The sequence below is a fragment of the Quercus lobata genome, chromosome 4 (assembly GCF_001633185.2).
Source record: "Quercus lobata isolate SW786 chromosome 4, ValleyOak3.0 Primary Assembly, whole genome shotgun sequence".
Lineage (NCBI taxonomy): Eukaryota > Viridiplantae > Streptophyta > Magnoliopsida > Fagales > Fagaceae > Quercus > Quercus lobata.
This window is the reverse complement of record NC_044907.1, coordinates 3,523,857-3,535,242: the sequence shown is the minus strand read 5'-3', so window position 1 is coordinate 3,535,242 and position 11,386 is coordinate 3,523,857. Positions and strand designations below refer to the sequence as shown.

The window sequence follows — 11,386 nt, the reverse complement described above, 5'->3', positions numbered from 1 at the left end:
CTTCTGACTCTTCTGATGACGAGATGATTACCTCACAATGATCCACCTTTGTCCATTGTAACAAAAAGGGGGAGTAGTTTGAGAGTAGCTGACCTAATTAATAGGGGGAGAGTTAGTTTTAAGGGATGTTGTGAGGATTTTGATGTATAGTATAGGTGTTTTTTCCACTACTTGTATCTCTTGGTTCTGCAACCATTTTACATACCTTGAGTTTTATACATATATATATATATATATATATATGATGTATGTTTTCTTTTCTTCTCACATGTGTTGTTTTTTTTCTTACCTTTTACACATGTCTCTATATTTATATAACTTGTCTATTTTTCCCATATGATGCCTTGATGTATCTTGTTTAGTGTTTTAGTTTTAAGATAGGTTGCATATTCATACATTGATCTCTCTTCTTGCAAAGTTTTTCAAGTATTAGAGTAGACTTATTTTTCAATGTAAATCATGATTAGAATGTATTCTAGGACATTCATGTACTTTTTTGATTTTGTCACGGATTGCAAAAGAGGGAGATTGTTAGGGTCATATATTCATAGTTGGCATATTTTATGACAAAACGCATTTTATTTGTATTTGGATAGATTTGAGTGAATTCAAGAATATCATAAAGTATGTTGATAAGACCTTACAAGTGGTAGTATTGAAGACATGAAAACTGCACCAAAAAAAACAAGTTTGAAAATGCTGAAAACCATCTGCTGGACACTTGGCTCAATGCAAGCTTCTATCGAGAATTAATGAGGTGGATTTAGATTTCTTAGATCTAATTTTCGGCCCATGATGATGTGTCTTTTCTAGGAATTCATTCTCTAACCTACTAGACAATATAAAAACATTATTTAATAGCCGTCATCATACACAGAAACTCACAAAGAATCTACATACTTCTTGTGAGCCTTAGGGTTTTGTAACCAAGTTGCTTTCTCTTTTACAAGTGTGTAGTAAAGAACTTTGCATCCAATAACAAGTATCAAGTTGCTGGGAGTTAGTCACAAATTGGAGATTTGTATAATTGAAGAAGTCTCTATAAGATCAAGTCTAATTGAAGATTAACGTAAGGATTTTACTGTAAGTAGATACTTTAGGATAGGCCAAAAGGCTAAAATTCCTTGTATTTGTAATTGGTTGATTCTTGATAAGTGGATCTTGGGAGTAGTGACCTAAAATTCACTTATTGAGGTTTTTGCCTTGTGAAGGTTTCTCCCTTTAGTCAATAAATCATTGTATCAAATTTAACTTCCACTGCACTCTAGATTAGTATAGTGATTTGTTGGTGCCTCTATAATATTGCATTTAATTTGATCTAATTAATCAACTTAGGTGATTACATTCATTAATTGTGGTCAGTCTATAACCCAACAATTATTAAATTAATTTTTTATTAATTGTTAGGAATTATTTTCTTAAATTAAGGGATAAAATTAACAAAACTTTAATTTATGAAAAACTTTATCATTTAAATTTTAACAAATTTAAATTCTATTCAAACTAAAAGTATATTATTATATTTTTTTAATTTCCTTCCAAAGAAACAAATAAAATAAATAAATTATAAACTGAAATCCGGAATCCCACACAACCCCCCATGCTTTTTTTCCCCTCAAATCGCTTCTTAGTTTTCATTAATTATTTTCAAAAAACTATTCTATTAATTGTTAGGATATATTTTATTGATTAGACTAATTTCTGACCAACTCTACTCAATCCTCCCTTAACCCAAACAAGTTATTAAGAATCGGGTCATTTGGGATTTTGAACTCCAAATACATGTTATTTTGTTCAGCTCGTTATGTTGGGCTGTAAAAAATTAGCACCAAACAATGTACTATGGTTGGGGATTCTGCAATATCCTTGATTCTGATAGCCTCACTTCTCTAAAGAGATCAAGTACAATTGACTGACTCAATTTGTGCTAATGTGGCAGAGTCAAAATTTTCTGCCACTTTGACCTTTTTAGATATGTACGTCAATCATTGACTTAGATCCTTCACAGAAAGATATATTTTGTAATCTTGTTTATTCAGTAAAAATAAAAATAAAAATTGCTATTCTTTCTTTCAATGTTCTAAAATTCTCCTGCAACGTATGCAGTAAATTGACAAGCTGGAAACTGTGTCTCATTAATGTTAGAAATCAACACCGCCTCTCTTGAATCTCTCATTGAAGAAATAACTATCAACCACAAGTTTATAAAACTAACATTCTTGATACCAAATATGCTACGACTTCAACTACTCTACAATCACGTGCTGTACGTCTTAGAATTAGCTGAGCTTTCGTGTTGTGAAGGTGCTAATTAAATAATGCACCCAACAATTTTTTTTTTTTTTTTTTTAACTTCATCTTGCAGCCACAGGCTGCTTGTGAATTTCGGATTTTTGGGCTCCAAATATAAATAAATTATTTATAAAAAAAAATGTCAAGAATTCTACTTCTACCCACTAAATGGTAAGACTAATTAAGTCCTTAATTTCTTAAGCCATGTGAGCAAGATGACAAAAAATTACTTTAATATAGAACAAGAATGATAATCGGTTTAAGAATTTGCTTTTTTGAATTTTCAAATGGATTGGAAACGAAACATCAAAATCACTTTTGATTGAGTTAGATTTTAATTGACTTAATATATATGTAAGTGAAGCAAACTTCCATTAATTTGATTTGGTCATCACCTAATCGATATGACTACCCAACACGATATAGAAAATTGGAGAGAGTACAGTGCAACCAAAAGTCATACATGGAAATTCATCACCATTATTAATTTGCTCTTCTACCTTGTGCCCTTGGCCTATGTTTTTTGCTTGCATTGAAGGTCTCAACCGGAGTGATTTTCCGAGAATGGTGTAGTGCCAGTATGGCAAAGGGTCTATCATATGGGATACTTTCACTACGATACATCCAGGTCTCAGACTCTCTTTCTTCTGAATCAAAGCTTTCATCGGTACTTGCATTAATTATTTGCTAGCTTGTTTTATTATACACATGCAATTTTATTTTTTATAGAGAATTTCATCCTATAATGTTCGTTCTTGGTGATAATTTTTTATCTCTCTAAGGGTCTGTTTGGTTGGAGGAGTGGAAAAGTGGAAGGATAAAAAATTAGTGAAAGGATGGAAAAGTGGGAGGATAGAAAACATTTAGTTTTCCCTCATGTGTGTTTGGTTGAAAGGGTGGAAAAGTGAGAAGGTGTATAACTCTTTTGTTTAGTTGAAAAGAAAAATGAGAGGATAGAAAATATAGTTTATATAAATTGATTATTATACCCTTATTACATAATAGGTAGGAAATATATTTATTTGCACTCATTAAATAATATAAAAGTTACCAACAATTATATTTTTCAATGAAAAGTGTTACGTTCACAACATTTTTCACAATATTTTCACAACAAAATTTATGTGGAAAGTTGTTACTAGTTCTAATTTGAACCCACCACTGAAATTATTCTTTTACTCACTAATATTAACTAATAACATTCTATTACTTAAAAATTATTGTGAGAATATTGCGGTAACATTTCTAAATTATGATTTTTTATTCATTATGTTATATCTCCTTTCTCAACCATACGTTTTTCTTTTTCTTTTTCTTTTTTTTCTCCTCCACACACGTTGTCTTTATCATTCTTTTCTTTTTCTTCAAGAACGTTCTAGGCACAAAGAATGCTCATTCTCAGTTTTTTTTTTTCCCTCCAACGCTCTCTCTCTATTTTTTTTTTTTTTTTTTTTACTTGATTCCAGAACGGGGTATTATGGTAAAAGTGCTGTGAGACAGTTTTCCACTTAGCTTTTCCTCCCAATTTGGGAGGACGAAATTTGTGGGCCCGGAGAGAAAATTTTCTCCCAGGTTTTCCTCTCTTTTCCAAACAGTGGAAAACACTATTTTCCACCCAATTCTTCACTCTATGTTTTCCATCCCCCTAAATTCACCCCAACCAAACACAATATAAGTGTTTATGTGGCCTAATGCGATAGCGCATAATAAAGATGGAGTTTGGGTCGTCTAGATCACTTTGCTCAATGTATTTAAAAGAGTGAAGATTACTTGCAAGGTTAAACAAATGACTTTTAGCTGATTAAAAAACAAGAAAATTATGTACACTGAGAATGGGTGTACTGTAGTTTCAAGACTATAAATAATTAAATAGAAGTGTGCCAATTATACTTTGGTTAGCTGACGCTTTGGGAGCTGGAGAAAGCCAGAAATGGAAATACTTCATCATCATCGTCATAATTTATTTTGGTATCTGCTGCTTGTTGTGGCCTATTTTTTCTCTTTCACTGAAAGTATAAGTCGGAGAGATTTTCCAGCTGGTTTCATATTTGGAGGAGCCTCAAGTGCTTATCAGGTACATATAGCATATGCCACTGCATTAACACTAATACTTTACATGCTTTCTACACTAATTCTCTATGTTCTTATACTCATATTATGTTTGGGGTTCTCTTAATTTCTATTGGAAGTATGAAGGGGCTGCATTTCAACATGGAAAAGGGCCTAGCATATGGGACACTTTCACTGTGGAACATCCAGGTCTCTCTCTCTCTCTCTCTCTCATTATAATTTGTGAATAAGCAATTTTATTCAATCAGGAGAACAAAATAATTTTATGCAATTTTAGTAACAAAAGTAACACATGCATCAGAAATTACAACAAGCTAACTTCGACTAGTATGTGTCAAGGACAGAAACTGGGGTTCTCCAAAGGCTTAATTATTGCTTTGTTTTGGATTGAAATTTTGGCTTTTAGGTAGGTAGGTACAATAAGCTCCAGAGACCAAAGATCAGTAAATCTGCCCCATCTTATTTTACTACTATGGATTTTTTGCTAGCTTGGAATCCTCCAAATTGATGGGTAATGAGTAAGGAAAGAACCTTATCCACCCAAAGACAGTATATATTAACCTTTGGGCCAGTGTACGTATACATTCAGTAAATACTAAAACACTAGCATTTATTTAGCAAAAAAAAAAAAAAAAAAAACATTAGTATTTAGTGAACTGTACATCATACGTGTTGGTCTCGCACACAGACATGAAGTTTACAAAATAATGTCTCCTAAGGTGTGAACATTTAAGTCAAAGGGATTCTTGTTAATTATTGTTTAATTACATATTTTCCCTTTATTTGTAATCATATAGGGTCTAAGAAAATGGGCTGTCACACTCACGTGCTTAGCATAGTGCATTTTATAATCACACGTTGAGTTAACACAAGTGACATAACTGATCTTTTTTGTAATTAAAATAAAAATCACTTTTATTTCTATGTTTTCCTATAGTTTGATGTATAACAATTTTTTTAGTGAACCAATTAGCTCATTGGTGACTATTTTTGAGAAATTTATGGTGTCATTACAGAAAAAATTGCTGACCATACCACGGGAGATATAGCTGATGAATTTTACTATCGTTTTAAGGTATTTTTAATTCATGTGATTGTATTCTCTTAATTTCTTTCACACCCAAAAAAAAGAAAAAAAAAGAAAAAGAAAGAAAGACTATATTCCTAGCTAGCTACCCTTCTACACATCCATTATATAGCATTTGAACTTGAAACGATGCTTTCTTTCTTTTACTTTTGCTTGTCTATTTTGTATTAAACTAATGAAAAGTCTGAAAAATGTTTCAGGGGGACATAGCTTTGATGAATGAAATTGGTTTAGATTTCTTTCGATTGTCCATCTCATGGACCAGAATACTACCTAGTAAGACCAATGTTTAACTCAATAACTCAATCTTTGCCATTTATTTTTTTGAAATCAATTTAAAAGGATTAGGCATAATTTCATAACCATTTTTTTCCCTACTGAGAACCTACAAAAACATGTCATTTTTGGGAAAAATATATTTATTAGGTATTATATTCAAAGTAACATATTATCCTATTTATAAAGCTTAATTTCATCCTCAGAGGGAAAAATCAGCGGGGGAGTGAACCAAAAAGGGATCACATTCTACAATAACCTTATAAATGAGCTATTGTCTCAAGGTAGAATTTTCCTCCCTCTCATGTGATTCTCATAAAGCTAATCGTAATTTGTTTTATCAATATAGGCATATTCCTAATATTGACTATAATTAATTAATCAGGTTTAAAACCTTTTATAACTCTATTCCATTGGGATGTTCCACAAGCCCTTGAAGAGGAGTATGGTGGATTCTTGAGCCAAAATATAGTGTAAGTTTCGAAGCACACATTAAATCTATTATGAATTTAGTATTTATGCAATTTGATTAATCAACAATTGATAAATGTCCTATAATTAGGGATGATTATCACAACTACGTGGATGTTTGTTTCAAAGAATTTGGTGATAGAGTAAAGTATTGGGTCACAATTAATGAGCCAAATATATTTACCATTGGGGGCTACGTAACAGGAGTTGATGCACCTGGTCGATGTTCTAACTATATTGGAAATTGCACATATGGGAACTCTGGGATAGAACCTTATATAGTGGGACATAATTTACTTCTTTCACATGCAATTGCTGTGAAATTATACAAGGAAAAGTATCAGGTTTGTGCTTTTAACAATTATCAATTTAAAGTGGATATATCAATTTACGACTCACTAATTAAGTAGCATGTAATCTATGCATATGCACGGATGTATTTATAAATAAATACATTTTTTTAATCATAAAAATATAAATGATTGATTGAATTATTAAAAAAATAAACGTAATTAGATGCATATTAAAATTCCAAACTAAATTTAGTACTATTTTTGATAATTTCTATTCTAATTTTTAATAAGATAGACAGTGTAGTGATTTTTGTTTAGTAAATATATGATTGGTTTTTTATTTCTTTATTTGTATATTTCATTAATATTAGACTCTTAATATTTTGCACTCATTAACTCACTTAGTATAAAGATTAAAAAACTTTAGTGAACACATGGCACAAAATTAGCACACAATTGATATCTAATTTGGGATCTAATTGAATTTTCTCTTAACACTGGCTTTAAATATATATATATATATATATATATATAGACGAGCCATGTGTGTGAGAGGGACATTGTGTTTAGGAATACTGGCTTGTGCTTTAGATTACAATGAACACTAGCCTTGGTAAATTTGCGTTATTAATACCTATAAAACTATCGTAATCCTTCTTAAGAAAAAATGGGATAATCTATTGTGCTTAAATATATATTCTTAATAAGGAAAAAAAAGAAGGTCCATAATATTGCAAAAGTTTGCCTTCAAAGTAAAATGTATTATAGTATATTTTATTAGATAAGATAATCTAAATTTGATTTTTGTAGGCTTCTCAAATGGGAGAAATTGGCATTACAATACAAAGTCTTTGGTATGTGCCCAAATACCAAACAGTTGCTAGCACCAAGGCTGCCTTGAGAGCTCTTGATTTTATGCTTGGTTGGTAAGTTTTATGACTTAATTTTATATTAGACTCAATTATTCCTATAAATAAACACGATTGTCTTCAAAGATATTTGCAAAAGGCAATTATTTTTGGCTTGAAGTAAAGGTAGGAGAAGCATTCTAACTTGCTAAGCCATTCGGCAAAAACCAACAAGAAGAAGAAAAGCATTCCAAGTATAGCTACCACGATGCATGTGGCTGGATTTGAATTTTGAATACATGGTTCGATCCCTTCTATTATGGACCTTATGGGCCACCCATAATTTTTTTATTTGAAAACAATGCATGGTATCTTTCTAATTAATATTAACAAAATAACCTATTAACTTTTGACAAAAATTTTCAAGAAAAAAATACTATATATTTTCCTTCCATAGTTTTTAAACTCTAGTGAGAAAGCCAAGGCCAGTCTTTGTTCAAATTCTTTACTAACAACTTAACAGGGTATGTTACTCTCACAAATCACTCTTCTCCTCTTTAATGTGCAATTGAGTTTTTAATCGTAGCTAAATTCTAGAGTGAGAATCTGAGTACATGGAAAAGCACTTTCGAGTAGGATTGTCCCAAGGGCCAATTCGAGAAGTCCACACAAAACAATCGAGGAGATCATCCTGAACCTTGTTGAGAGACAGAGAGAGGAAACGCTGATAAACGAGAGATGGTTGCAATCAATGGCTGATTTTTTTGGTTTCATTGATGGAGTTTCCCAAGTAATTAAATAAATTCTTTTTTGAGTTATATTTGTTGGGAAATGTTAATAGATCCCTTATAGCAATAGCTAACAATCCATTTTAGGAATGTTTTTATGGGAAAAGGAAAAGAAAAAAAAAGTAATTAATATTTTGATAGCTTTTTCAATTTTCCATAAAAGTGGTGTTAAAATTTTTCTAAAATAAATTGTTAACCATTACCCTGAGGACACCTGTTAACATGACTCTTGTTTGTTTTAACTCACTACACACGTATATGTTTTACGTTTCTCAAACAGTGAAATAATCTTTCTTTTAATATATAAGGTATAATGGTTTTATATTTCCCTTACTAACTTAGAATCTAAAATGATGTTGGGAGGAATTACATTTTACTGCCATAAACTACACATTTATATTGCATTTTGCACCCTAAACTTTTCAAATGCACATTTTGCATCATAAACTATGAACTTTATTACATTTTGCACTCCGACGTTAAGTTTGCTATTAACTTGAATGGAAATTCAAAGTTAGGCCGGTAAAGTATAATTTATCTTCTGTTTTTAAAACATTGAGAAGATTAGCAATTATGTCCTTTCACGTGGTGCCATATTTTTCCATCCAAGTTAACCGTAAATTTGATGTAGGGGTGCAAACTATAATAAAGATCATAGTTTAAGGTGCAAAACATTCATTCAAAAAGTTTATAGTGCAAAGTGTAATCAGTCGTATAGTTTATGGCGGTAAAATATAATTTTCCAGAGAGAGAGAGAGAGAGAGAGAGAGAGAGAAATTTCTTCTTTAATTTATTTATTTATTCCTTTATGAGTTTCTCATAATGTAAGTGAGTTTACTATTTGCTACCACCAAAATCTTAAATATTGTTGCATGTATGTGCAAAAAAAAGGTGTAAAGTGATTTTTTTTTTTTTAAGAGGCGGGTATATAACTTTGTATTGAACTTTGATTGTTTCCCTTGAAAACACCAAGAGTTACTAGTTGAATTGCAAATTTCTTGATAAGTTACAATATTAAGCTTTTAGATTAAGCAGTTAAGGTAGTGTTTCAACATTTTGTATCAAACCCTTATAAGGAGACTTGTTATTATTTCTGTTATCATTTGTGTAGGTTTGTTGATCCAATTATTTTTGGTGACTATCCTAAGACCATGCGAGCTTTGGTGGGGACTCGACTACCTGTATTTACTGAATCGCAATCCAAGATGCTAAAGGGTTCTCTAGATTTCCTTGGAATAAATTACTACACTGCAAGATATGCAGATGATTCTACATCTTCTAGTACCATCAACATAAGTTACACAACAGATAGCCATGTAAATCTAACCAGTTAAGCTCAAAATCAACAACTTTGATTTATATTTTGGTTGATGCAAAGAATACATATTACAAATTTCATAAAAATGAATTATCATTAGTCATCAAAAAGTATTTCAACCTTTTATTTTGTTGAGTTGACATAAATCATATTCATCGTCCCCTCAATTTGTAATTCTTTTGTAGTAAAATTTGTAGTTACATTTGCATTTTCCTTATATTTTTTCCTAACACTCATGAAGTTAATCTATTTGATGCCACAGCTGAGAAGGATGGCATTCCTATTGGTCAACCAGTAATCTCTCTCACTCTCACCCTATGTTTTTATATACAGAGCGTTATACTGCTTGTATATAATAAGAAAACTATGTAAATAATGGTTTTGTAGACCGCTACTGATTGGCTGTACATTTATCCAAGAGGAATTCGAGAACTTATGTTATACATAAAGAAAAAATATAATAATCCACCAATTTACATTACAGAAAATGGTAAGAAACGATCTTCATCCTTCTATGCTTTCAGTAGTGTAATTGAAATTTTTATTTGTAATTAAATCAAATTTACATTTACATTTGTACATTTCAGGAGTTGCTGATAATGGCTCATCCCCGATTCAAGAGGCTCTCAACGACAACTTGAAGATAAAATACTACTATAGTCATCTATCAAATCTATTGGAGGCTATAAGGTGAGTGACTATACATATAGTGTGTGTAGAGGAAGGTAGAGTTCAAACCATAGGCATGGGATATCGTAAATTATGCCATTATGATGATTAAGCTATTACTTAAACCCTAATTTTGGATATATTATATACGTGTGAATTAAGAAAATTCTATAACATCCACATTTTTTTTTTCCAGATATGGTATCTCTACTAATAACATGATCTCACATCACAGTAATTTTTTCTTAGTAACTCACATCACCTTGAGCATTAACTGATTTTTTTAATATTTTAATTTTAATATTTATCTTAAACTATGGTAAGTTCAATTAAGGTAGTGTTTAGCTTAAATTTAATGGTTGCTTCAGCCACATCACATGGAAAATCTTTTTTTTTTAATAATAATTCCAGACATACAGCAACAGGGTCACACATGATGGTAAATTTTATATTCACATGTCACATTGAATGGTAACTTTTAATGGGTATCAAACCCCTAAAAATATTGGAAGTACTAAGGACCCATGTGAGTTAAAGTTCCCCATTAAAGTAAAAGAAACAAATTTAAAAAATAATATATAACTTAATTAGATCAAATCCATATGCTAAAAATTTTTATTAATAGTTATTTCGGTAATATGTAAAGATAAGACTAAGACCTGCTAACACTTAAACTCTTTCTTCCTCATATTGGAGACTAATGAATATATATATATATATATATATATATATATATGTATATATATAGACACACACATTTTTCCACCCTAAACTATCATAATCATGAGTTTCAATAATTCAAGAGGTGTGATTAAGTGTAATAGGGTAATAATTTATGGTGGCAAAGTCTCTCTCTCTCTCTCTCTCTCTCTCTCTCTCTCTCTCTCTCTCTCTCTTTATGTATATATATATATATAATTCAAGTTTCAATTTCTAAGATATTAACAATTTTGTTTTGATAGTGCTGGGGTTGACGTGAGAGGATACTTTGTGTGGTCATTTCTTGACGACTTTGAATGGGAATCTGGTTATACTATTCGATTTGGCATCATTTACGTAGATTACAAAAATGGGTTGACAAGATACATGAAACGCTCTGCTTTTTGGTTCAAAAATTTCCTCCAAAAGGAAAATGTCATCAGAAGCAAACCTTTGTCGTACTTGAGTAGTAATTGAATTTATAACAACTGATTTGTTTTATGTTGAACTAACTATTCGCTATGTCTTCCAACATGCACTTATTCTGAAAATTAGTTCTAAATTTCTATCAAGTA

At 30.9% G+C, this 11,386-nt stretch overlaps 1 protein-coding gene across 7 annotated transcripts; it reads left to right on the top strand.

Moving 5' to 3' along the window:
* Positions 1-2,664: 2,664 nt before the first annotated feature.
* On the top strand, positions 2,665-11,386 carry LOC115987681 (beta-glucosidase 17-like). 7 transcript variants are annotated; one of them, XM_031111268.1, is made up of 14 exons: positions 2,665-2,920; positions 4,192-4,366; positions 4,482-4,551; positions 5,379-5,437; positions 5,650-5,725; positions 5,932-6,009; positions 6,111-6,198; positions 6,288-6,540; positions 7,300-7,415; positions 9,237-9,454; positions 9,685-9,737; positions 9,831-9,933; positions 10,031-10,133; positions 11,075-11,386. In XM_031111268.1, exons 2-14 carry the CDS (start codon positions 4,223-4,225, stop codon positions 11,286-11,288), a joined length of 1,575 nt encoding a protein of 524 aa, XP_030967128.1. In that variant the 5' UTR covers positions 2,665-2,920; positions 4,192-4,222; the 3' UTR covers positions 11,289-11,386. The 7 variants fall into 7 exon arrangements, with proteins under 7 accessions (XP_030967128.1, XP_030967129.1, XP_030967133.1 ...); XM_031111269.1 differs by lacking the exon at positions 2,665-2,920 and adding an exon at positions 2,942-2,959; XM_031111270.1 differs by lacking the exon at positions 2,665-2,920 and having other exon boundaries at positions 3,615-4,366; positions 9,706-9,737.